Raw genomic sequence first — 26,382 nt, 5'->3', positions numbered from 1 at the left:
AAAAAAAAAAAAAAAAAAGCATAATGGAAGTTTATTAATTTACACTTGGGTCACTATGAAGCAGACCAAACAGTTATGTCAGCCTAGCCACTTGGCATTTTTTGCCTGACGTTTAACTGTGTAGCAATTCGTTAACCAAAAGGTTGCTTAGTGAGCACTGAATCAGGTGAGGAGGCTCCGTGACTTAAAGGCAGAATGACTTTAGGCTCTAATCAACCTGAGGGTGATCTCCTAAGGGCAACTGGACACAGGACTTGCAGTGCAGTCATTTCATTAGACCAAAGTGAGGTCTATGGAAAGGCCTGCTAACTCAAAACTATCTGCCTAATAACTGTTATATTTGCATTGGTACAAAAACAGTGGTGGGTAAAACTGCTGGTGCCACAGCATAAAGCAAGGCAGTGGTACTCAGAAAAATGAGTGGCACTCTTGCTTCCCTGCTGTGCATATAGTGAAGAATGTCCTTGATTAGTCATGTATTTTTTTATTCACAACACCCAACCTGTATTTTAACGTGACTGAATGAAAGTATGCATAATACATATCCATATGATTGTCTTGAGGAAAAGCATTTGTGCAGCTGTGTAAGCTGTGGGCTGTACAGGACGCATTTTCATGGAACACCATTTACTTAAACAACAAATACACTGGTTATTCATTCTTGGATGGTTGGTATATAGTCTCTCAAAAACGAATGATAGGCCGGGCGCGGTGGCCCACCCCTGTAATCCCAGCACTTTGGGAGGCCAAGGCAGGCGGAACACGAGGTCAGGAGATCAAGACCATCCTGGCTAACATGGTGAGACCCCATCTTTACTAAAAATACAAAAAAAAGAAAAAAGAAAAAAAAGGCATGGTGGCGGGTGCCTGTAGTCCCAGCTACTCAGGAGGCTGAGGCAGGAGAATGGCATGAACCTGGGAGGAAGAGGTTGCAGTGAGCTGAGATCGCACCACTGCACTCCAGCCTGGGCTACAGACCAAGACTCTAAAAAAACAAAACAAAACAAAACAAAAAACGAATGAAATGAGGCTGGGCACGGTGGCTCATGCCTGTAATTCCAGCACTTTGGGAGGCCAAGGCAGTGGAATCACCTGAGATCAGGAGTTGGAGATCCGCCTGGCCAACATGGTGAAACCCCATCTTTACTAAAAATATAAAAATTAGCTGGGTATGATAGCTATTCAGGAGGCTGAGGCATGAGAATCGCTTGAACCTGGGAGGCAGAGGTTGCAGTGATCCAAGATCACACCACTGCACTCCAGCCTGGGCGACAGAGTGAGAAAGTGTCTCAAAAACTGTCTTTAAAAAAAAAACCAATGAAATGAGTTTGTCACTTCAAGGAAAACAACTGAATGTTGCCAATGATAAAATGTGAGCTTTCCTTTTAGTTTTTTTTTTTTTTTTTTTTTTTTTTTTTTTTTTTTTTTTTTTGAGACGGAGTTTCGTTCTTGTTGCCCAGGCTGGAGTACAATGGCATGATCTCGGCTCACCGCAGCCTCCACCTCCCGGGTTCAAGTGATTCTCCTGCCTCAGCCTCCTGCGTAGCTGGGATTATAGGTGTCTGCCACCATGCCCAGCTAATTTTTTGTATTTTTAGTAGAGACGGGGTTTCCTCATGTTTGCGAGGCTGGTGTCGAACTCCAGACCTCAGATAATCCACCAGCCTCAGCCTCCCAAAGTGCTGGGATTGCAGGTATGAGCCACCATGCCAGGCTAAAACTGTGAGCTTTCAAGTGACAATTTTAGGCCAGACATGGTGGCTCATGCCTGTAATCCCAGCACTTTAGGAGGCTGAGGCAGGTGGAACACTTGAGGTCAGGAGTTTGAGACCAGCTTGGCCAACATAGTAAAACCCCATCTCTACTAAATATACAAAAACTAGCTGGGCGTGGTGGTGCGCACCTATAATCCCAGCTACTTGGGGGGCGCTGAGGCAGGGGAATCACTTGAACCCAGGAGGCAGAGGTTGCAGTGAGCCGAGATTGCACCACTGTACTCCAGTCTGGGCAACAGAGTGAAATTTCATCTCAAAAAAAAAAAAAAAAAAAAAAAGGTATTAATTCCCAGGGGTTTGGAGATTTTCCTATTATCTTCTGTTATTTCTAGTTGTTTTTATTTTGTTTTAGTGGTTACTCCAGGGGTTACAAAATATTCAACTTTTCACAGCCTATTTAGAATATTTTGTCACTTCAGTTGTCATATGGAAACATTACCACCATATGTCTCCTTACCGTTCACCATTTCTTACACTGAAAGCCCCATCAGATAATTTTATAATTCTTTTTGTATTAAACCACCAAACATAGTTTAAAGAACTCAAGAAAAGAAGGATAGTGAATTGTATTTACCCAGTTATTTGTATTCTCTGTTATTCTTTCATTGCTGTTAACATTCTGTCTAAATAACTTTCTCTTTTTTTGAGACAGAGCCTCACTCTCGCCTAGGCTGGAGTGCAGTGGCATGATCTCGGATCACTGCAATCTTTGCCTCCCAGGTTCAAGCAATTTTCGTGCCTCAGCCTCGCGAGTAGCTGGGATTACAGTCGTGTGCCACCACGCCCATCTAATTTTTGTATTTTCAGTAGAGATGGGGTTTGGCCAGGCTGGTCTCCAACTCCTGACCTCAGGTGATCTGCCTGCCTCAGCCTCCCAAAGTGCTGGGATTACAGGCTTGAGCCACAGAACTTTCTTTTAGCAGTTCAGTTAGAGTAGGTCTGCAGGCTACAAATTCTCTTAGTTTTCCTTCTTCTGAGTTTATTTCAAGGTCATTCCTGAAGGATGTTTTCACTGCATGTGGAATTCTGGGCTTGCAATTCTTTTCTTTCAGCACTTGAAAAACGTTGTGCCACTTTGGTCTTCGTGATCTCAGAGGATAAATTCACTGTCATTAGGATTGTGGGTCACCTAGAGCTTGTGGCATTTCTCTTTGGTTGCTTTCAATTTTTGTCCTTGTCTTTATTTTTCAGCAGTTTGATTTTGATGTGTCTGGGCATGGATGTCTTTGGATTTGTGTTTGGGTTTGCTCAGTTTTTTGAATCTGTAGGTTGGTGTTTCTTTCCCAAACTTGGGAAGTTTTCAGCCATTATTTCTTCAAAAACTTTTTAGTGCTTTCTTTCTCATCTGCTCTAGGATTCTGATGGCATAAATGTTATATCTTTTGTTATGTCCCACAGGTGCCTGAAGTTTTATTAATTTTTCCTTCCTCTCTGTTGGTCAGTTTGGATAATTTCTATTAATCTGTCTTCAGGTTCACTGACTCCTCTGTCATTTCCATTCTGCCATTGAATCTATCCAGTGAGTTTTAAAATTTGATTATTGTATTTTTCTGTTTTAAATGCTTATTTGGTTCCCCTTACTTTCTCCAAGTTTTTTAGTCATACTTCCTTTTCTAAATTATTATTTTTTATTTGTTTGAGGCAGAGTCTTACTCTGTCGCCCAGGCTGGAGTGCATGATCTCGGCTCACCACAATCTCCACCTCCCAGGTACAAGCGATTCTCCTGCTTCAGCCTCCTGAGTGCATCTGCCACCATGTCTGGCTAATTTTTGTATTTTCAACAGAGACAGGGTTTCACCATGTTAGCCAGGCTGGTCTCGAACTCCTGACCTCAAGTGATTCGCCTGCCTCGGCCTCTCAAAGTCTTGGGATTACAGGCGCGAGCCATTGTGCCCAGCCCTATACTTTCTTTTGCTTCAAGAATGTTTATAATTGTTTGAGCATTTTCATAATAACTAATGTCTTTTTCTGATAATCCTAACAGTCATTTTATAGTTGGTGACTGTTGATTATCTTTTCCCATGCAAGTTGAGATTTTTGTGATGGTTCGTATGCCTAGCAATTTTGTATCCAGAGCATTTTGAATATTATGAGGCTCTAATTCTTGTTTAAATCCTATGGAGAATGTTGGCATTTTAATTATTGTTATCATTATTTTTCGAGACGGAGTCTCGCTCCGTCGCCCAGGCTGGAGTGCAGTGGCGTGATCTCGGCTCACTGCAAGCTCCGCCTCCCAGGTTCACGCCATTCTCCTGCCTCAACCTCCTTCTCCTGCCTCAACCTCCTGAGTAGCTGGGACTACAGGCGCTTGCCACCATACTCGGCTAATATTTTTGTATTTTTATTATTTATTAATTTATTTATTTACTTATTTTTTTTTTTGAGACAGTGTCTCGCTCTTTCACCCAGCCTGGAATGCAGCGGCGCTATCTCGGCTCCCTGCAAGCTCCGCCTCCCGGGTTCGCGCCATTCTCCTGCTTCAGCTTCCGGAGCAGCTGGGACTACAGGCGCCCGACCCCACGCCTGGTTAATTTTTTGTATTTTTAGTAGAGACGGGGTTAGCCAGGATGGTCTCGATCTCCTGAGGTCGTGATCTGCCCGCCTCAGCCTCCGAAAGTGCTGGGATTGTACAGGCGTGAGCCACCACGCCCGGCCTTTTTTTGTTTGTTTGTTTGAGAAGGAGTCTTGCTCTGTCACTCAGGCTGGAGTGCAGTGGTGTGATCTTGGCTCGCTGAAACCTCTGCCTCCTGGGTTCAAGTGATTCTTGTGCTTCAGCCTCTCAGGTAGTTGGGATTACAGGCATCCACCACCATGCCCGGCTATTGTCTTTTCTTCTTTTTTTTTAAAGTAGAGACGGGGTTCCACCATGTTTTGTTTACCAGGCTGGTCTCAAACTCCTAACCTCAGGTGATCTGCCCTCCCTAAGTGCTGGGATTCCAGGTGTGAGCCACCGCGCCTGGCCAACATTTTAATTTAAGCAAGCACATAAACTAGTTAGGGACAGTCTGTAGGTTGCAATCTTCTTCTGGGGTCCATGTTCCAAAGTGAGTTCTGTGTTCATACCCTCTGTGGGGTTATTTGGATCTGTCTCGTGGCTGCAACCTCCAGTAGTTTGGTACCTGAACAAAAATCTGTTCATGAGCACAGTTGTCTGAGTGTTTGGTGTGCTGGTTAAGTCTATGATACGCAGGTCAGCGGTGAGCCCAAGAGTTCAAAAACAGCTCTCTGAGGTTGCTTGCCAAATGCTCTCACCTTCCACTCTCTTCTTGGTGCTTTTAGGTTCCCTCAGGTTTCAGTGCCCTGGCCTGAAACTTCCCACTTTCAGTTTCGCTTGGTGGAGCTGCCCACTTCCACAGTTGTGCCACAGCGGTGGGAAACAAATAAAAACAACAAAACACCGAGTTTGTGTCTGTCCTCTTGGAGCTGCAGTGCCACTGAATGGAAAGGACTCTCTCTCTCCCTCAGACTTTTGGCTGCTGAAGCTTTTTGCTCTGGCCATGAGCTTGACTGGGGTCTGGAGTGCAAAGAAATGAAGAAATAGAAAGAACAGAGAATTTTCTTCACTCCCTCTGAGTTAGGAGTTTCCTTTTTTGCTCCACGAGCCAGAATCAGAGGGTTTCTCCCGAGTCTCTGTATGTGCCCCCGACACTCAGTTCCAGGCTTTGGGCTACGTTCAGCTTGAAGAAGGGTAACACAACCAGTTTGATGGTGTGTCAAATTCTGCTGTTCTTTTTACTTTTAATTGTTTGAATTTAATTCCTCTAATTTTTCATCAGTGTTAAAATTTCACCTTTCCCCAGCACACCCAAAAAGCCCATAGGCACAAAATGGTGGCCATGTGGCAAAGAACTCAGCAAGGAGAGCTGCCGGTTGGTTTCTATCTTTTTGTTTGTTTGTTTGAGACAGAGGTTTGCTCTTTTGCCCAGGCTAGAGTGAAGTTGTTGGGGAAACCAGCCCCACACCACCCGGCGGGTACCCCGAGTCCAGCGGAGACAAAGTAATTAGAAAGAGACAGAATAAGAGTTTAAAAGGCAGGACCAGGGGACCGGAGCGTTGGATGTGTCTAAACTACTTAAGATCTTTAACTTATCGGGACTGAAATGGGTGGGAGTGGGTTTCAGGAGGAGCCAAGATGTTTGATTATACTCCACTGCTTCAAAGGAGTGTTATTTCCCCCAGCAACCTGTGGCAGGCTGCTGAACTGTTATGCTCTCAGGGCATAAAGAGATGAAGGCAATAAGGAGACTTCTCTCCTCAGAGGCCACCCATGGCTCCCCATGGGTGTCTCGCACAGGGGAGACCAACTCATCTGGCATTTCAGAAACTGTTTTTTCCAGAGAAGTGGCACGATTTCATCTCACTGCAACCTCCACTCCCCAGGTTCAAGTGATTCACCTGCCTCAGTCTCCCGAGTAGCTGGGATTACAGGCACCTGCCACCACACCTGGCTAATTTTTTTGTATTTTTAGCAGAGACAGAGTTTCACCATGTTGGCCAGGCTGATCTTGAACTCCTGACCTCAGGTGATCCGACCGCCTAGACTTCCCAAAGTGCTGGGATTACAGGCGTGAGTCACCCCGCCCCCAACCCTGGCTGGCTGGTTTCTATCTTGATGCCAACAGCCAACTCTGTCAGCCAGCAGGTTTAATTTTATGAAAAAACTAAAAAACTCGTCATCCTATCTTTATAGCAATTCAGTGGTATCTGCCAAGTAGTGTCTACTTCAGTGTTGAAAACAGGGCAATGCTGGCCACAGCATCTCACACCTGTAGTCCCAGCATTTCAGGAGGCTAAGGCAGGAGGACCACTTGAGTCCAGGAATTTGAGACCAACCTGGACAACATAGTGAGACCCTTTCTCAAACCAAACCAAAACAAACCAAAATGAAACAAAACAAAACCAACTAACCAAACAGGAAATTTGTGTTATGCTTATTTCTTAATGTATCAATCTTACTGAAAGAAATTAGTGTTTAAAATGTGTTATAGCTGAACTGACTACACTTTATTCGTTTATTTCCTCAATTCTCTACATCTAATAAAATTTCAATGCCTGATTATTTTTCCCTTCAAAGTTCTCATGTTCACAGTTTCTCATATCTCACCCATTTTCCTTTTTACTTACTTTCTTTCTTTCTTTCTTTTTTTTTTTTGGTTCCAAGACGGAGTCTTGCTCTGTTGCCCAGGCTGGAGTGCAATGGCATGATCTTGGCTCACTGAAACCTCTGCCTCCCCAGTTCAAGCAATTCTCCTGCCTCAGCCTCCTGAGTAGCTGGAATGACAGGTGCCCATCACTGCACCTGGGTAATGTTTGTATCTTTAGTAGAGATGGGATTTCACCATGTTGGTCAGGCTGGTCTCAAACTCCTGACCTCAAGTGATCCACCTGCCTCAGCCTCCCAAAGTGTTGGGATCACAGGAGTGAACCACCACGCCTGGCCTACTTTCTTTTTAAAAGTTATTATTAATTTAATAGGTTTGTTTTATGATCCTTCTAAATGGCTTCCCTCTAAGACATGTCATAATACATGTCTAATACTGCTAGCAGGCTCATGGTTCATGTATGTATATACATATATATGGAGAAATACCTATTACATAAATATTTAAAAACAAATATAAGGAAGAAAGGAGAATTTAAATTGCCCCAAATTCTACTTATTGGAGGTAACCATTGGAATATATATGTATACTTATGATTATAAATACATGTTTTAAAAAATGACATTGCTTACTCTCTTGGCCATATATTATGAATATCCTTTCCTGTCAATATATATAGATCTACAGCATAACTTTTTAAAAATTGTAGTAAAAGATACATAAAATTTACCATTGTAACAATTCAGTGTACAGTTCAGTGGAATTAAGTATATTCACATTGTTGTGCAACCATCACCCCCATCCATCTCCAGGACTTTACCATCTTCTCACACTGAAACTGTGCACCCGTTAGACAGCATTTTTCATGGCTATGTGTAATATAATTTCTTTCAGAAAACCCTATTGTTATACATTCAGGTTTTTTTCTCTAGTATAAATATCTTTTACCAGCAATGCTTCAGCAAGATCTCTTGTGTATACATCTTGCAGATGTATTATTTCTTTTTCTTTTTCTTGTTTTTCTTGAGACTGAGTCGTCGCCCAGGCTGGAATGCAGTGGCGCTATCTCGGCTCACTGCAAGCTCCGCCTCCCGGGTTCACACCATTCTCACGCCCGCCACCACGCCCGGCTACTTTTTTGTATTTTTAGTAGAGACGGGGTTTCACCGTGTTAGCCAGGATGGTCTCGATCTCCTGACCTCGTGATGTGCCCATCTCGGCCTCCCAAAGTACTGGGATTACAGGCGTGAGCCACGGTCCCCTGCCGCAGACATATTATTTCTGAAGGATAAATTCCTAGAAATGGATTTGCTAGGTCCCGTAGGAGGAATTCCAATTTACACTCACTTGTATGTGTGAGGAAACTTTCAGACTCTATTGTAACGACAGGAGGTGTTACCATTCTTTTGCTATTTGTCCATGTGACAGGCAAACGTTTCTGGTAGTTATTTTTTTGTTTTTTTGTTTTTTTTTTTTTTTTGAGACTGAGTCTGGCTCTGTCGCCCAGGCTGGAGTGCAGTGGCCAGATCTCAGCTCACTGCAAGCTCCGCCTCCCGGGTTTACGCCATTCTCCTGCCTCAGCCTCCCGAGTAGCTGGGACTACAGGCGCCGCCACCTCGCCCGGCTAGTTTTTTGTATCTTTTAGTAGAGACGGGGTTTCACCATGTTCACCAGGATGGTCTCGATCTCCTGACCTCGTGATCCACCCGTCTCGGCCTCCCAAAGTGCTGGGATTACAGGCTTGAGCCACCGCGCCCGGCCTCTGGTAGTTATTTTAATACTGTTTGGATCGCTAGTACAGACTCAGTTTTTTTTTTAACCCACACCATGTTAGTTTCTTAATTCTGGACTTTCTCAGTGTGTCAGTGTAGAAGCAGCTAACGCTTCCAGTGTACACAACCCAGACTTTTCATGACCCCAGCCTGACTTCGACGCTGCAAGCCTCCCTCTCGGTTCCCCGGGGCAAGTGCCCGAGTGCGTGTTGGGCTCCCGGCAGGGCTCCCGGCCGGCCCCGACGGACTTCCCCGCCTTTGCCCAGTCGTGCCCCTCCGCGGAGGCTTGCCAAGGTCTTGTCTGCTGCACTTGATGTGTGCAGCTCAGCTTTACTGTGTCTGGGCTAAGCCCCACAGTTTCTTTTACAGAGTGATTGTCCAACTTCAGGCATCTGGGTCCGCGAGTGGTGGGTCTGGGCCGGAGTGGGGAATCAGCCTTTCCAGCAAAGTCCCTGCAGATGCCGCGGATCTGAGAAATACGCTTTGGAAGGCCTGGCAGTGCGTCTAGATCTGACAGCTGCTCTGCATGGGCCTGGCTCCAGGCTGAAGCAATAGTGGGTCAATGCAAAATCGTTCTCTTAAGTTCGGGAAGCAGAAGCCAGAGAGGGAGACTGGGTAGGTGCGCGCTGGTACCGCCGAAGCGTTAGCTCTGGCTTCAGTGCGCGGCCTGAGGAGGACGCCAGGGGGCAGCAGCGTCACGCCCGCCCGCCCAGGACGCGCTTCTGAACGCGCAAGCGCAGTAGGCCCAGTGCGTGCTGTCCTGGGGTATAGCAGGGGGCGCAGAAGCTTGGGCTGCAGGTAGGTGCTGGGGCGAGGGGCGAGGGGCGAGAGGGCGAAGGGGTGAGGGGGCGTATAGCTGGGTTTCTCGAGGGGCCTGTACGTGGCCCGGCCTGCAGCGCCGGCCGCCTGTGCGGAGGCTCCCTGGGAGGCTGCGCTTGGCCTGGGCGGCCGGGTCCACCGCGCCCAGCCCCCGCCTCCGCGTCCAGCCCTGCGCGGTAGCGGGAAGTTAAAGGACCCGAGAAGGGCCAGGCGAGGTGGCTCCAGTCTGTAACCCCAGCGCTTTGGGAGGCGGAGGCGGGAGGATCGCGTGAGCTCAGGCGAGAGCAGCCTGAGCAACATGGCGGAACTCCTGTCTCTGTAAAAAAAAATTTAGCCGGGCGCGGTGGCGCCGCCTGTAGTCTCAACTACTCGGGAGGCTGAGGCGGGAGAATCGCTTGAACCCGGCGGGGGCGGAGGTTTCAGTGAGCCGAAATCGCGCTACTGCACTCCAGCCTGGCGGACACAGTGAGAGACTGTTTCTATTATTATTACTTTATTATCATTATTATTATTATTTGAGACGGAGTCTCGCTCTGTCGCCCAGAATGGAGTGCAGTGGCGCGGTCTTGGCTCCTGGGATCACAAGGCGTCCGCCACCACGCCCAACTAATTTTTGTATTTTTAGTATAGACGGAGTATCACCATGTTGGTCAGGCTGGTCTCGAACGCCTGACCTCAGGTGATCCGCCCACCTCGGCCTCCCAAAGTGCTTGGATTACAGGCGTGAGCTACTGGGTCCGGCAGAGGCTGTCTCTGTTTAAAAAAAACAAAAACCAAACCAAACCGAAACAAAAAACGAAAAACAAAAAAACCAGAAAGGACCTAGGACTCTGTCTCAGCTCTTTGCCTTTGGGTGTTTATTCTGCACGAGATCATTGTTGCCAGGAGGTGTTAAGTGTAATCATATTCTTCTCTTTTTTTAGAAAGCAAAATTTCGCTCTTTTGTTGCATAATCTTGTCTTTGTCACCCTTTGCCTTTACTGTAGGACCCTAAGGCTAAATAAGCATTAAGAATATTTAAAATAATCCTTCTAATGTACCTTGTGCTTTATTGGCACAATGGAATTCTACTGTAAATTGCATTGGATGACACTACTCTGTGTCTTCCCTAGTTGTAGAAAATACCTTGTAAGTCGGTAAAAACTAGTTTTGTCCCTTTTCTTTTTTCTTTAAGCCAAGCTTTTCTCTATCAATAAGCCTGCCTATCAGTGTCAGAAATGCTTTGTGTATCAATCGTGCCTGAATTTCTCCTGCCCAACCTGCCCCACCATCTTTATTCCTTAATGTGCAGGCTGTTTTCAGGACCAGTAAATTTCAGCGGTTTTTGCTTATTTCTGGACACGAAAGTTCCTTCAGCCACACAGCCTCATGCTATGCTCTGGGCGGCCTACTCCAGAATATGCTCTGAAACAAAAAAGCAAATCGGGGCTGAGGTGGGCTGAAGTCTTCTTTAAGAAACAGGCAGTCCCAGGGTCCCCTAGACCAGTCCCTAGGTGACCACACTGGGTTTGATTTAGTTCAACTCCTGAGCATTGTGGTATTTAGGGGAAAAATGGGCTTGAGTCCAGAAAACTTGGCTCCTCTGTGTATAGTGACCTTAGACATATTACTTCACCTCTGACTCAGTTGTCTTATCTGTGAAATGGAAATAACAACAATTATATCCACTTCACAGAATTGGTGTGAAGTTGACACTGTATAAAAGTCAAATGAATTTTTGAGTTTTTTTTTTTATTTTGTTTTGGTGTTTTTTCTTTTTGCTGAGAGAGGATTCAGAAGTGAATGTGAGTACTTAGGGATACATAAAAGGTTAATGGGGCATATAAAATTTGTATTCAGTAAGAAATGCATTAAAGGTTTTCTTAGTAATGCGGAGGGTCCAACACAGATTAGAAAATATGCATTTGTAGAGTCCCACAGAGTTTTGTAGCTGATGTTGGCAGCCTTTGAGTGGAAATGAAGAAGTGGACAGGGCAAGTTACATGGGGCTGGTGAATGATAAGCAGATCTGGGTTTATGATGAAGCTTCTAGTCTCTTCACTTGCTCAAATACCTTCCAAAACTCTGGCAAGGGGCTCAGCACTTTTACATTCATAACTGTGTATTCTTAAAGAATTACCACTCGTCGTCCCAACTTATATAAGCTTCAGGCCCCATAAAATCTGAATCCACCCCTAGTGGCAAGGAAGGATTGGTGGGAGGTTAGGGGTAAGGAGGGTTGGAGGGTTGAAAGGATTTACCACAGGGTTTGAGCTGGGAAACTTGGATTGAAGAAGGAGGTGGCAGATGAGGGGCCTCAGAGAATGGGAGCTGTGAGGAGAGGAAGAACGAATGCGGTGGGGTGAACACAGGAGAGGGAAAGCAGCCTTCATGGCTGAGGCCATGAAGAGGGAGAGGCGCAGAGTGACCAGGCAGTCGTGTGTCTTTGCTGAGTACCCACTGTGTGCCAGGCACGGGGGTGCACTGGTGAACAAGACAGACAGGCAGGCCTCTTGGTGCTTAGAATTTAGAGGAGGCCGGGGCCTGGGTATCCCAGAAAGGGAGCCTTTGAGGACTGAGGAAAGCTCAGGCGCCAGAGAGTGGGGTGCAGGGAGGGTTTAGGGAAGCAGATAGGGGCTAGATTTCAGGAGGCCACCTAAGAGTTTGGACTTGATCCTGTGGGCCGAGTCAGGGGCTGTTGAATGTTAAGCCAAGTGGGATCACATCAGTACTTAGGAAGCTCTCCCTGCATGGGCCGCACACGGACACCGTGGCTCATGCCTGTAATCCCAGCACTTTGGGAAGCTGAGGTGGGCGGGTCACGAGGTCAGGAGATTAAGACCATCTGGCCAACATAGTGAAACTCCGTCTCTATTTTTAGTAGCTGGGCGTGGTGAGGTGCCTGTAATCCCAGCTACTCAGGAGGCTGAGGCAGGAGAATCTTTTTAACAAGGGAGTTGGAGGTTGCAGTGAGCCGAGATAATGCCATAGCACTCCAGCCTGGCGATACAGTGAGGCTCCGTCTCAAAAAAAAAAAAAAAAAAAAGCTCCCTGCATGTATCAGAGAAACTTTCATGTATGCCTGGGGAGATGTGTACACAGCTTGTCTCACTAATTGTGGAAAAGTCAAACCAGTTGAAAATAGTGAACTGGAGTTTTGTACCTCTGCCTGGATGAATCTCAGAAATGTAATGTTGAGCTTTTAAAAAAGCTAGTTGCAACAGGATAATACCAGCCCATCACTGTTTGTATAAAGCTTGAAAACATATGTATGATTTATGGGCACATACTTGTGAAAATAAAAAGCATGTATGGGAAGCGGAGTTTGGTAGCCCATCCCTGTAGTCAGTCCCAGCTGCTTGGGAGGTGGAGGCAGGAGGATCACTTGAGTCTAGCCTGGGCTACATAGTGAGACTCCATGTCTTAAGTAGATAGGTAAGTAGGTAGGTAAATAGATATGATCGATTAGATAGACAGACAGATAGATAGATACATAGATAGCATGTATAGGAATTATATACACCAGTGGTTTTCAGACTTTAGCATGCATCCAAATCACCTAAAGGATTTATTAAAACACAGATTTTCATTTCGATTTAGTAGGTTTGGAGTGTGGACCCAAGAATTTGCATTTCTCCCAGGTTCCTGGACGATGATGCCACAGGTCTGGCGACCACAGTTTGAGAATCTCTGATGTCCACCGACTTGAAGATAGAGATCACTTCTTGGGAGGGGGTAGAATTGGATGGGGAGGAGTCCAGAGGGGCTTCGACTCTATTTTTAATATTTAATTTCTTTAAAAAAAGATCTGAAAAAATGATGCAATGTAACTTGACAAAGCTGGATGAATGCTTATGATTTTTTTTTATTTTTCTCTGTGTGTGAAACAGAAAAACGATACTGTTTGCTGTGTAATCGTGAGAATGGGCTGCAAGAGAGGAAAAACTGGGTGTCTGCTTGGGAATCTCTTGCGGAAACCCAGGTGAGAGGTGCTGCTGGCTCACGGAGGGGAGTGGAGGGTAAGGGCAACAAGGAAGGAGAGATGCTAGCAGCTGTGAGAGAGGTTTTGGTGGGAGCATTGAATGCATGTGGTAATTGGTTGGTTTGGAGGTTAGGGGAGGGAGGAATCAAGTCACACACGCCTGGTCTGTAACTTGAGCGGGTGGTTGGGTCATGAGCCCATCACAGAGGGAACCCTGGGGGAGGGTCATGTAGGGACGGGGGAGTTCTGCAGTGGACATCCCATACCTTGATAGGCCAGTGAGCGAAGCGTAGGAGAGATCTAGTCTGCAGTGCAGACTTAGAAAGCATCAGAGTTCAGATGGCTGCTAGTGTCCCAGGTATGGGTGAGGTTACCTGGGCCTTTGGCAGACCTGGAGGAATGCCTTCACCTAAGGCAGGGCTTGGCCAACCACAGCTTCTGCTTGTTTTTGCATAGCCTGAGAGCTGGGAATGCTTTTATCTTTTTAAATGTTAAGGGAAGACTTCAACGAAAATATAATTCACAAGCCATAACATTTGACATTTTAAAGTGTACAATTCAGTGATATTTAGTATATTCACAAGCTTGTACAACCATCATCACTGTCTAATTCGAGAGCATTTTAGCTAAAAAGAGACCCGATCCCCATCAGCAGCTATTCCACCCCCCGCCCCCCCAGCCTCTGGGAGCCACAAATCTACGTTCTGTGTCTGAATTTGCTGTTTCTGGACATTTCATGTAAATGGAATCATATGGTATGTGGCCTTTTTGTCAGGCTTATTTCACTGAGCATGATGTTTCCAAAGTTCACCCATGTTGCAGCATGAATTAGTGCTTTATTTTTTATGGCTGAATAATACTCCATTTATGAATGTACCACATTTTGTGTATCCATTCATCTGCCAGTGGACACTTGGCTTGTTCCCACTGTTTGGCTGTTGTGGATAATGCTTCCGTGAACATTCATGTATAAGTGTGTGTGTGAGTGTGCATGTTTTCCTGGGTACACACCGGGCAGTGGAGTTGCTGGGTCATGTGGTGACTGTGCTTAACCTTTTGAGGAGCGGCCAGACTGCTTTCCACAGTGGCTGCATTTTACTTTCTCACCAGTGATTTTTGAGGATTCCAGTTTTTCCCCATCCCCATACACTTGTGTTTTTACTGATTTTTGTATTATAGCCATCCTCATGGGTGTAAAATGCCATCTTGTCACACTTCTGATCTGCGTTTACCTTGATGATTGGTGAAGCTGAGCATCTTTCATGTGCCTGTTGGCCATCAGTGTATCTTCTTTGGAGAAATGTCTATTCAAGTCCTTTGCCCATTTTAAAAATTTTATTTATTTATTTTTTTGAGACAAGGTCTCACTGTCACCCAGGCTGGAGTGCTGTGGCACGATCACAGCTCACTGCAGCCTTGGTCTCCTGGACTCAAATGATCCTCCCACCTCAGCCTCCTGAGTAGTTGGGCCTACAGGCGCATGCCAACATGCCTGGCTAATTTTTAAATTTAGATTTTGTAGACAGCAGGTCTTACTATGTTGCCCTGGCTGGTCTGGAACTCCTAGGATCAAGTGATCCTCCCGCCTCGGCCTCCCCAAAGTGCTGGGATTACAAGTGTGAGCCACCAATGCCTGACCCTTTGCCCATTTTTTAAATTGAGTTGTTTTTTGAATCTTTTGAGTTGTTCATCAGACATCCACATGGAGATGTCAAGGAAGCAAGCCTTGAGTTCTGAGGAGAGGCTGGGAATGGAGTTTTACCTTTGGAAGTCATCAGCAGGCAGTGATGAAAAGTCCTGAGTCTGGGTGAGCTCTCCCAGGGAGTGTGGCAGAGGCCTGAGCTCTGAGCTCTGGGCGACCCCACTAAGTGGACTCAGAGATGAGGAGCTGCCAGTGTAGTTTCCTGGAAACCAATTATAAAAGGCGTTTAAGGAGGGAGTTATCAATCACGGTAATGTTATTGATAGGTCAAGGAAGGCTGGGGCTGTGCTTTGACTGTTGTGTTTAGTTATGTGGAGGTCACCTGTGCTGACTGTGATATGGTCAGTTTGGGTGAAGTGGCAGTGAGTTGGAGAGAATGAGAGGACAGAGCTGGGGGTGGGGTTTGCCTGAGCTGGGCTCAGGGCCAGTTTCATGGTAACAGACAGTTTGTAGTAATAGGAGAGTGCAGGAACCTGGGGTGGGGCTTGGGAACTGGTGGAAATGCTCTCTGATTGCTTCTGTTTTTCTGGTAAAATAGGATGATCTCGTTAGATGATCAGCTGAGAGTGAAGGTTGGGGAAGAGGTGGTACATGTTTGGAGAAGGAGAGTGTGAGCTTCCAGCTAGCCTAAGGCCACTTGGGACACATCTGTCATGTTTTTTGACTCACTGCGATAACCAAGGCTGCACACTGGCAGGACTTGCATATCTCCATCAGAGGGACAGAGAATCATCTGAGAGGGCATGGGGCAGGAGTCCTTCGGGGCCTCTCTGACCTGGCCCGGTGCAGAGAGCTCGGGATGGAAGTGGCATGAGTGCTAATAGGGGGTCAGAGGTACAGAGGATGTGGGAATGGGTGGTGGAGTGGGGAGAGACTGGAGCTTTGCCATTGGGGGCCTGGGCTGAGCAGGACTTGGAGCATGTGGTGATGAGCCTTATGGCAGGGGAGGCTCATGGCCCAGTGTGTGCTTAGGGAAGTGGGCAGCAGAGCAGGTGAGGGACCCACAGGTGTGTCACAGGGATAGGGTGTTGAGGAAGTTCCAAAGCAAGCTAATAGGGGTTATGGCTGGAGAGAGGTCCAGTGTGGGCTTTTGGGGGATAGGGTGGTAGAGGTACCAGGATGTGTGCTAATAGGCTTCTGAAGCCAGTGTGGTGATGAGGGTGTGTGTGATGTTAGCGTTGTGTGTGTGTCTGTGGGGGCCTGCAGGGTAGGAGAGAATGGGGTGCTTATGGAGGGGAGGTGGTTGAAGGATTCTAGTGCTGTGTGTGCACTTGTGGGGGTCGTCTGTGGTGGGTGTGTGCATGTGCATGTCTGGGTAGTTGGAGCCCAGTGCATGCTAATGGAGCAGAGCTGGAGGGACCTCATGGAGGGATCTGATGGAGGGAGGATGGTGGGAGACCTCGGCCTGTGCTGGCGGGGATGAGGATTGTGAATCTCTGTGGGGCAGGGGGTGGTGGTATAGGAAGGGTCTTGGTACCGTCAGAGGCCCAGTGCACTGAGGGTCAAGGTGGTGTGAGGTGTACTTGTGTCCCTGAGCATGAGGATACTCTAGGAAAGGGCAGCCAGATGATTTATGGTGTCCTAGAGGCAGCTACTGTGGGTTTAGAGCCATAGAGGCACTGAAACGTGTGCCGTTGCTTGGAGAGTCAGCAGTGTGAGGTCTGGAGTACGCTCAGGAGCGCCAGAACAGTGTGAGCTTGTGTGCTTGCGTCTGTGGGGTACTGGAATGTGTTGAGGTTCCAGGGAATACTGATGCAGGGGGTGAGTAGAGCCGTGGAGGGGATAAAAATAAATTTAAAAGGCCAGGTGCAGTGGTTCATGTCTGTAATCCCAGCAGTTTGGGAGACTGATGCAGGAGGATTGCTTGAGGCCAGGAGTTCAAGGCCAGCCTGGGCAACATCATGAGACCCAGTCTCTACAAAAAAAAAAAAATATAAAAATTAGCTGGATGTGGTGATGCACACCTGTAGTCCCAGCTACTCAGGAGGCAGAGGTGAGAGGATTGCTTGAGTTTGAGGCTGCATTGAGCTATGATTGCACCACTGCATTCCAGCCTGAGTGACATAGTCAGACCCTATCTCTAAAAGAAAAAAAAAAAGGAAGAAAATCGTAGAATTTTGGAGATGAGTGAAGTTTAGGCAAATTTAAATGAAGTGGTATTTTGATGGGCTCAGAGCCATGTAGAACTGAGTGTAAAGGGGCCAAGATCTAGTCTGGACTGCAAAGTGGTCCCCTTTCCTTAGAAACTACCAGATTAACATAGATGTACAGGATTATCTCCAGAAACTCCTTATCTGAAGCTCTGCCCTGTTCGGAAACTGAGGTTGCTTCTCTGTGTCAGGGTGACTTTGATCCTCCAGGAAAGAGTGGGATGTTTTATTCCAATTGATAAGTACTTCAAACTGCAAAATTTCTGGTAGTCTGTGATTGTAGAGAACATAATTTCTAAATAGTAAAAAAGGAGTCTTCATCCAAAGGGGGTTTTTGACACTTTATGGCTGCAGTGTGTTCTTAGTGTGTTCTTAGGAGAAATGCTGTTTTCTGTTAATGGTTTCATTGGTGTCTTGTCCCAGCTCTGGAAATGGGAGTGGATTTTGTTTTCTCAAGGAGGAGGTAGTATCCTGGATTTTTCATGGCTGGCTCCTCTCAGGCCTCTGGTCGCAGTGTGAAGGTCACCTCCTCAGAGAGGTCTCCTGGGATGCTTCCTCCAGGGAGTTCCTACACAGTTACTCTCTATCCTTGAACCCCCATCACAGGATGATGATAGACCTATTTGTTTACTTGTTTATTGTCTGTCTTCCCCACTAGACTTTCCCCTAAGCTCCAGCAGGATAGGAACCTTGCTGGTGTAATTCACTGTGTGTGTGTCTCCAGCACCCACTGCAGGGCTGAGCACATAGAAGCTGCTCAGGACGTGTTACGGGAATGAGCAACCGCAAGTCAGTGATGGAGGCGAAGAGAGCAGACTGGTACAGAGAGACTCTGATGGGCTTCCCCATGGCGCTGCTCTGTCCTGGGACTTGAGAACTTGAGGAAACCCGGACTTGAAGCAGGAGGAGGGCCCTGGGAAAGTTGGACCGTTTGGACTATGGCGATTTGTCTGGGTACATAGCTGCAGTTTCTGTTTACATACTTCCTGTTTTGTACTTTGCAGCAGGGTGTTTCCAGACCAGTCCCTGGGCGCCAACTAGAGTATGGACTGACCAGGTACCTGGATGGAGACCTGAGCTGGAGAAGGAGATGCGCTTGGTAGGTAACCCTGCATGTCGCAGCTGTCTCTGACTCAGTTCTGTCTCAGTGTTTCAGCATTCCAGTGCTGTTCAGCTGGCTCCCAATGGCATGGCCACATCCACTGTTAAACTCTCCATATGCTTCCATTCTGCTCCATTCTGCTTCTGTAAATCACCTCTGCCACCCATAGTCCTACTTCAGGCCTCTCTGCACCCAGGCCCCTCCACCATGGCCTTGCACAGCTCCAGCTGTAGAGCCCACATGTTATCAGTGGTTCCTCATCACTGGTGTGACTTCTGAGTGGTCATCTCTCCAATCTCATCACTGTTATTCTAGCTCGTGTACTTGTCAGCTCCTGTCCGTAGTCATAACCAGGGCTTCTTAACTGGTCTCCCCAGCCTCAGTCTCTTTCACCCCAAATCTACCTTTCATAACTGCTGAAGAGTAGCTTTTATTTCTTAAAACTGTTCAGGGGATTCTGAGTACCTCCCAGGGAACAGGACAGCTGCTTAGCTGGGTTCGAGAGAGGCCCTCAGCCTCCCAGCCTCCACTTGCTACCCTAAGCAGCCTCCTTCTGCTGTCCTTTGGTACCCTCTGTCCCCATCCCACCAGTTGACTAATACATTTTGCTTTCATTTTACTGAATATTCATGAGCATCTATTCAATGCATGCTACTGTGAGTCGTACAGAGTTAGACACAAACACCTCCCACCTAACCTAATCTAGAGGAACCCGTATTTTAGTTTGTAATAAAAAGTAATGATTATGGGAACAGCTAACATTGGGCATTTGGGATAAGCCTGGTGTTCGATACCTGCTTTAATCCCCACGGTAACGCTGTAACTTACAGGACCCTTGAGTAGAAGAGGAATCTGGACGCATTCTTGGAAATGAAAGCTGACTGTCATGACTTCTTGTTTCATTGTGTATTTTAGGAAATTGCAGAGGCCGTCAACATGGAAAAGCAGCCCCAGAACAAGAGGAGAGGCCTCGCCTCCCGAGAGGTGCCACCAGCCGTTGGGCTGCTGCTGATCATGGCCCTGATGAATACTCTGCTCTACCTCTGCCTCGACCACTTCTTCATTGCTCCTCGACAATCCATTGTGGACCCCAGACACTGTCCCTATGGTCACTTCAGGATAGGACAGATGAAAAACTGCTCACCTTGGCTGTCCTGTGAGGAGCTGAGAACAGAAGTGAGACAGCTAAAGCGTGTCGGGGAAGGAGCCGTGAAGAGAGTGAGTCCGGGTTCATTTCTGATTGCTGTCATCATGTTATTTTGCTTAACACAGTGTCCTCCAGCTCCATCCATGCTGGCACGAATTGCGGAATTTCATCCTTTGTTACTGCTAAAGTGTATTCCATTGTGTATGTGCACTGCATTTGCTTTGGTTGATTCTGTACTTTGGCAACTGTGAATAGTGTACAGTAGGCATAGGTTTCAGCCCTTCGGGAAGCAGTGTAGCATCCAGTGTTAGGAACCCTGCTGGCTCTACGTTTTTATTGTTAAGCTCAATAATCTTATATCTGGCACTTTATTATTATTATTTTTTTTATTTTTGAGAGTCTCACTCTGTCACCCAGGCTGGAGTGCCGTGGCGCCATCTCAGCTCACTGCAACCTCCACCTCCTGGGTTCAAGCGATTCTCGTGACTCAGCCTCCCGAGTAGCTGGGACTATGGGCGTATGCCACCATGCCTGGCTAATTTTTTTATTTTTAGTAGAGATGGGGTTTCATCATGTTGGCCAGGCTGGTCTTGTACTCCTGACCTTAAGTGATCTGCCTGCCTCGGCCTCCCAATTGGACTTTATAATCCAAGGCAGGAAAAAAGGCAAATGCATAGAAAACTAGAAACAATACTTGTAGAATAGTTCATTAAATGATGGTCCATCCACTTGACAGAATATTCTGCAGCTGTTGTGTAGTTAGGAACCCCAAGAGGCAACAAGAAGAAAACCTTATGATGATAAGTGAAGAAAAAAATATACAAAATTGTGTAATTGACTTTTCAACTGTGAAATTACGTATATATGTAGATAAATAAAAAAATGGCCAGGCGCGGTGGCTCATACATGTAATCCCCGCACTTTGGGAGGCGGAGGTGGGCGGATCACTTGAGCACAGGAGTTCCAGACCAGCCTGGGCAACATAGCAAAACCTTGTTTCTACAAAAATAAAAAAATTAGCCTGGCACAGTGCCGTGTGCTACTTGGGAAGCTGAAGTGGGAGAATCTCTTGACCCCGAGGAGTTTGAGGCTACAGTGAGCCATGATCTTGCCACTGCATTCCAGCCTGGGTGACAGAGCAAGACCCTGTCTCCAAAGGAAAAAAAGAAAAATTGAAAATGATAGAAATTGTGCTAGGGTGAAAGGGGGATTATGGACAATTTCTTTTCCTGTTTTTCAAACTCTATGATGGTATTACACTGATTTGTAACAATTTATTTTTAATTGGCACATAATAATTATCCATATTCGTGGGGTACATAATGATGTTTCCATACCTACTTACAATGTGTAGTGATTGGATCAGGGCATATCTGCCATCTCAAACATGTATCACTTCTTTTGGTTGGGAACATTCAATATCTTCTTTTCTGGCTATTTGAAAGTGTATTGTTAATTATAGTCATTCTATGGTGCTATGAAACACTATAACTTGCTTCTCCTATCTAGCTGTAATTTTGTATCCTTTAACAAATCTCTCCCTATCCTTACCTTTGCTCTACCTTTCCCAGCCTCTAGAAACCTGTTCTGCTTTTTACTTCTTTGAGTAAGCTTTTTAAAACTTCTGCATATGCTTGTTGCCCAGGCTGGAGTGCAATGACGCAATCTGGACTCACTGCAACCTCTACTTCTGGGTTCAAGCAGATCTCCTGCCTCAGCCTCCTGAGTAGCTGGAGTTATAGGCATGTGCCACCATGCCTGGCTAATTTTGTATTTTTAGTAGAAACAGGGTTTCTCCATGTTGGCCAGGTTGGTCTTGAACTCCTGACCTTGTGATCCGCCCACCTTGGCCTCCCAAATTGCTGGGATTATAGGCGTGAGCCACTTCGCCTGGCTGCACATATCTCTTTGATATATTGATTTCCTTTCCTTTGGGCATGTACCCAGTAGTGAAATTGCTGGATCATATGGTAGTTCTGTTTATAATTTTTTGAGGAACCTCCATGCTGTTTTTCATATGGCTGTCCTAATTTACATTCCTACCAGCAGTGTATAAGAGTTTCCGTTTCCCTGCATCCTCACCAGCATTTGTTATTTTTTGTCTTTCTGATAATGGCCATCCTAACTGGGGTGAGATGGTATCTCATTGTGATTTTGGTTTGCATTTTCCTGATGATTAGTAACATTGATCATTTTTTCAGCAATTTATTGGCCATTTGTATGTCTTGTTTTGAGAATGTCTGTTTAAATCATCTGCCATTTTTTGATCATACTGTTATTTTTTTGTTGAGATGTTTGAGTTCCTTGGATATTGATCCCTTGTCAGATGAATAGCTTACAAATATTTTCTCCCATTCTGTAGTTTGTCTCTTAACTCTATTTGTTTCCTTTGCTGGGAAGGTTTTTGGTTTGTTATAATCCCAGTAGTTTATTTTTGCATTTTTTTTTTTAACTGAGTCTTGCTCTGTCACCCAGGCTGGAGTGCAGTGGCACGATCTTGACTGACTGCAACCTCCACCTCCCAGGTTCAAGAGATTCTTGTGCCTCAGCCTCCTGAGTAGCTGGGATTACAGGCGCCCGCCACCATGCCTGTATTTTTAGTAAAGATGGAGTTTCATCATGTTGGTCAGGCTGGTGTTAAACTCTTGACTTTAGGTGATCTGCCCTCCTCGGCCTCCTGAAATGCTGGGGTTACAGGCTTGAGCCACTGGGCCCGGCCCTCAGTTATAATTTTACAAAGGCGGTTTCAATCCCTCCCTTTGGGGTTTCATAGCATCTTACTCTTAAGGTGTGCGCTGTGAAGATGGGAAGAGGCCATCGATCGCTCTGGCTTCTTCATGCTGACAGGAGGCATAGTTGGGGTCGGAGTTGACCGTAAGGTGAGAGGAGTAGAACTGCTTTGCAGCTGTCTGAGTATATTCATGCAGGCCGGGCTGTGGTTCCAACACTTTCATTACAAAGGCAGTAGTATCTTTATAGTTTTAGTAGAGCATTTGAACAGACAGTCTACTATAAGGTAAGTAACAAGTTTTAGGATAAGGAGTGCAATTTCCAGTTTTAAAAGTAAAGATTTGAAAGCATTAGTTTGGGGACTTCATAAAGCGCATCAAGAATAATTTTTTTTTTTTTGAGATGGAGCCTTACTCTGTCGCCCAGGCTGGAGTGCAATGGTGTGATCTCGGCTCACTGCAACCTCTGCCTCCCGGGTTCAAGCAGTTTTCCTGCCTCAGCCTCCTGAGTAGCTGGGATTACAGGCGTGTGCCACCACACCTGGCTAATTTATGTGTTTTTAGTAGAGATGGGGTTTCACCATGTTGGTCTGGCTGGTCTTGAACTCTTGACCTCATGATCTGCCCGCCTTGGTCTCCCAAAGTGCTGGGATTACAAGCATGAACTATTGCACGTGGCAAGAATACCTTTTTTTTTTTTTTGGTAGAGAGGGAGTCTTGCTCTGTCACCCAGGCTGGATTGCAGTGGTGTGATTGTAGCTCACTGCAACCTCTGCCTCCCGGGTTCAAGCAATTCTCCTGCCTCAGCCTCCTGAGTAGCTGGGACTACAGGCGCACGTCGCCATGCTCAGCTGATTTGTTTTGTATTTTAGTAAAGATGGGGTTTCACCGTGTTGCCGAGGCTGGTCTTGAACTCCTGAGCTCAGGCTGTCCGCCTGCCTTGGCCTCTCAAAGTGCCAGGATTACAGGCATGAGCCTCTGCACCTGGCTAGAATAATTATTTTTTACATTGGCTTTTTAAATTGGCTTTGATGGAACTCTGTTCCATAAGGAATCTCAGATAAGACTTTTTAAAGCTGAGTCTAGCCATAGGTTTGTACTTTCAAATACTTACGAGTTGGGTAAGTTCCTCTCGTCTTGATGTCCCTAGATAACTTGGGGCTCCTGGGCCTGTCAGAAAGTGACATTCTATACTTACCATGGGTCAGGAACCCTGTACAGGGACTGCATAGACAAAGTATGAGGCCAGTTTTCCCAAGGGCTTTTACTGGCTTTACAAGTCAAGTTTGATTCCGTAAAGGAAAGCATGCCATTCCAGTCAAACCCTTGGTAAAATAACCAGTTTTTTCAATTGTGTCCTGTTACAAAGGAAAACAGATTCTTATTGTATTTATGCAAATAGCTATATTGCCATAAATTAAGAATACTCACAAATAGTTTTTAAATTCTGGAGAAATCAGGTAGAAACAAATATGCTCCAAATTTTATTCACAGGAGTGTACTTAGTTGCTACAAGCTGTAAATAGCTTAAAAGAAGTTAATCAGCAGCATTTTAAACAAAAAGGTTACTTCAGACTTTTATTAGTTTAGTCCATGCATTTAACTTCTGTTTGATATTTATGAACACTTCAGCTTTCCATGAGAGTTCTAAAAGTTTTTTTCCTTTATTCTAATGTCATAATCTCCAAAGTTATCAGAAACTTGCATTCAAGAGCACATACCAGAGTTTTAACAGCTGATCATAAAACCATCTTCTATAGAGGACCAAATTAAAACAGCAGTTGTCTGTGGATGAGAAAAACATTTTAGGGGAGCCACCAAGACACAATTGACAAGGAAATTTGTTAACTCTGTGACGCACAATAATTCAACACAACAATTATAATTATTACTGATGACATATACTGAGGCATATCAGAATTATAGGAATTTTATACGATTTTGCAGCATATAACTTTATATCACAAATTTATATTAATATAACCCAAAGAAAATTAAACACCATTTTCTATTTGACAGTGTTTCCTGCATGATTTTAATAAATTAAATAAGCTGAATATGTCTTTTGTCCTTTAGGGGACCTAATTTTTAAAAAATTTTAACTTAGAGCTTGATTTTGAAAGGTTTGTTAAATACCAAACTTTTAAAACATTGGATATTACAAAATGGAGTCTTAGGTTACCATAAGTCATTCATTTAGCCAAAGTAACTCAAAAACTTTACAAACGAAAAGCCATTATTCTGATAGAGGAGACTCAGCTTTCCAAACAAGACCCAATGAAGATAGCATGATGCTGATTGCCTCCTCTCTCTCCCCTCCCTGTTTTTTCTTTTGTAGTTTACTTAAAAGGTAAATAAAAACCTTTCATTATCTTTTAATATTACATAAAAATCCTTTTTAAAAGAGAAAACCAAATTTTATGTTTCCATTAGTGTATTTTTAATGTTAAAGCCAGTTTTAGTTACATTTTATAAATCTGTCTAGTTTTAATTAGTTTGACCATAAGGTAAGATTTTTTTTTTTTTTTTTTTTTTTTTTTTTTCCGAGACGGAGTCTATCTCTGTTGCCCGGGCTGGAGTGCAATGACACAGTCTTGGCTCACTGCAACCTCTGCCTCCTGGGTTCAAGTGATTCTCCTACCTCAGCCTCCCAAGTAGCTGGGGCTACAGGCATGTGCCAACACACCTGGCAAATTTTTGTATTTTTAGTAGAGACGGGGTTTCACTACGTTGGCCAGGCTGGTCTCGAACTCTTGACCTCTTGATCTGCCTGCCTCGGCCTCCCAAAGTGTTGGTATTACAGGCGTGAGCCACCACACCTGGCTTGCCATAAGGTAAGATTTTTATAAACCTTTTATAACCCTTTACAATTTTGTTTTTTTCTTAGAACAAAACTGTTTTAAGAAAACTCTGTTGTGCTTGTATTCCAATGTCCAATTTATGGAAAAACTGAATAATGTGACTTAAACTTTAGCCAATATGTTCACACACAGAATCTCTTACAATTACGTTTTTATAACCTTTTCACAACTTGTTCAAACCTTTAGATTTTTCCTATCTCATTTAAAACAGTCCTTTAACTTTCTAAACTTAGGCAATAAATCCACATTCCCATGCCTTCTCGTAGTCTTTTACCAAAAGTACATTTTACTTCCCTTACACGCCTTGCGTGTAGAACTGTTTCTTCAGTAATCTCAAATACATGTTACACTGTTAACTCAGCAACTTTTACTTTTGGTGAAAAGCCTGGTGAGTAAGCAATTTCAATTATGTACCAGGAGTGGAGCCTAGGACACCATAAGGTCTGACTTTTTCCAGTGTAGCTAGGGGGTGTGGCTAACTCCACATGTCTCAGTTCTTACCTAGCTATAAAGCAGGCAAGTTGTACAGTAAGAGTCATAGTGGCATTTTATGAAGCATTTAAGAGGCCTAACAACCTTTGAATTGTACAACATTTCTTGCATAAATTGCCTTTTCATGAATACGTTCATGACTTACAGAGACCATGTACAACATGCTTGGACTTCTCCCCTCCCCTCCCCTCCCCTCCCCTCCCCTCCCCTCTCCTCTCCTCCCCTCCCTTCCTCTCTGCTTCCTCTTTTTGAGATGGAGTCTTGCTCTGTCACCTAGGCTGGAGTACAGTGGTGCGATCTTGGCTCACTGCAAGCTCCACCTCCCAGTTTCACGCCATTCTCCTGCCTCAGCCTCCTGAGTAGCTAGCACTACAGGCGCCCGCCACCACACCCAGCTAATTTTTTGTATTTTTAGTAGAGACGGGGTTTCACTGTGTTAACTAAGATGGTCTCGGTCTCCTGACCTCGTGATCCACCAGCCTTGGCCTCCCAAAGTGCTGGGATTACAGGTGTGGGCCCCCGGCCCATGCTTGGACTTTCTGACTTTCCTAAACATCCCTTTTTTTAAACAATAGTTTTACTTTAGGACCAGATTTTACCATATAAGATCTTTTCTTACATAAAATTTCTTGGCTGGGCATGGTGGCTCATGCCTGTTATCCCAGCAGTTTGGCAGGCCGAGGCAGATGGATCACCTGAGGTCAGGAGTTAGACACCAGCCAACATGGTAAAACCCCGTCTCTACTAGAAATACAAACATTAGCTGGGC

At 45.4% G+C, this 26,382-nt stretch overlaps 1 protein-coding gene across 4 annotated transcripts in view; it reads left to right on the top strand.

Moving 5' to 3' along the window:
* Positions 1–9,374: 9,374 nt before the first annotated feature.
* Positions 9,375–26,382, top strand: part of LOC139355853 (protein O-mannose kinase) — a 55,312-nt gene continuing 38,304 nt past the window's right edge. For 2 of the 4 annotated variants that reach the window (XM_071068305.1, XM_071068303.1), the window contains exons 1-4: positions 9,375–9,448; positions 13,339–13,467; positions 18,287–18,381; positions 19,300–19,602. In XM_071068305.1, coding sequence (XP_070924406.1) covers positions 18,373–18,381; positions 19,300–19,602 — 312 coding nt within the window. In that variant the 5' untranslated portion in view covers positions 9,375–9,448; positions 13,339–13,467; positions 18,287–18,372. The remainder of the gene's footprint in view (positions 9,449–13,338; positions 13,468–18,286; positions 18,382–19,299; positions 19,603–26,382) is intronic. The other 2 variants (XM_071068304.1, XM_071068302.1) reach the window with 2 other exon arrangements.

Source organism: Macaca nemestrina, chromosome 8 (genome assembly GCF_043159975.1).
Source record: "Macaca nemestrina isolate mMacNem1 chromosome 8, mMacNem.hap1, whole genome shotgun sequence".
In the NCBI taxonomy this organism is placed as follows: Eukaryota; Metazoa; Chordata; class Mammalia; order Primates; family Cercopithecidae; genus Macaca; species Macaca nemestrina.
This window is presented reverse-complemented; position numbering and strand designations above follow the sequence as displayed.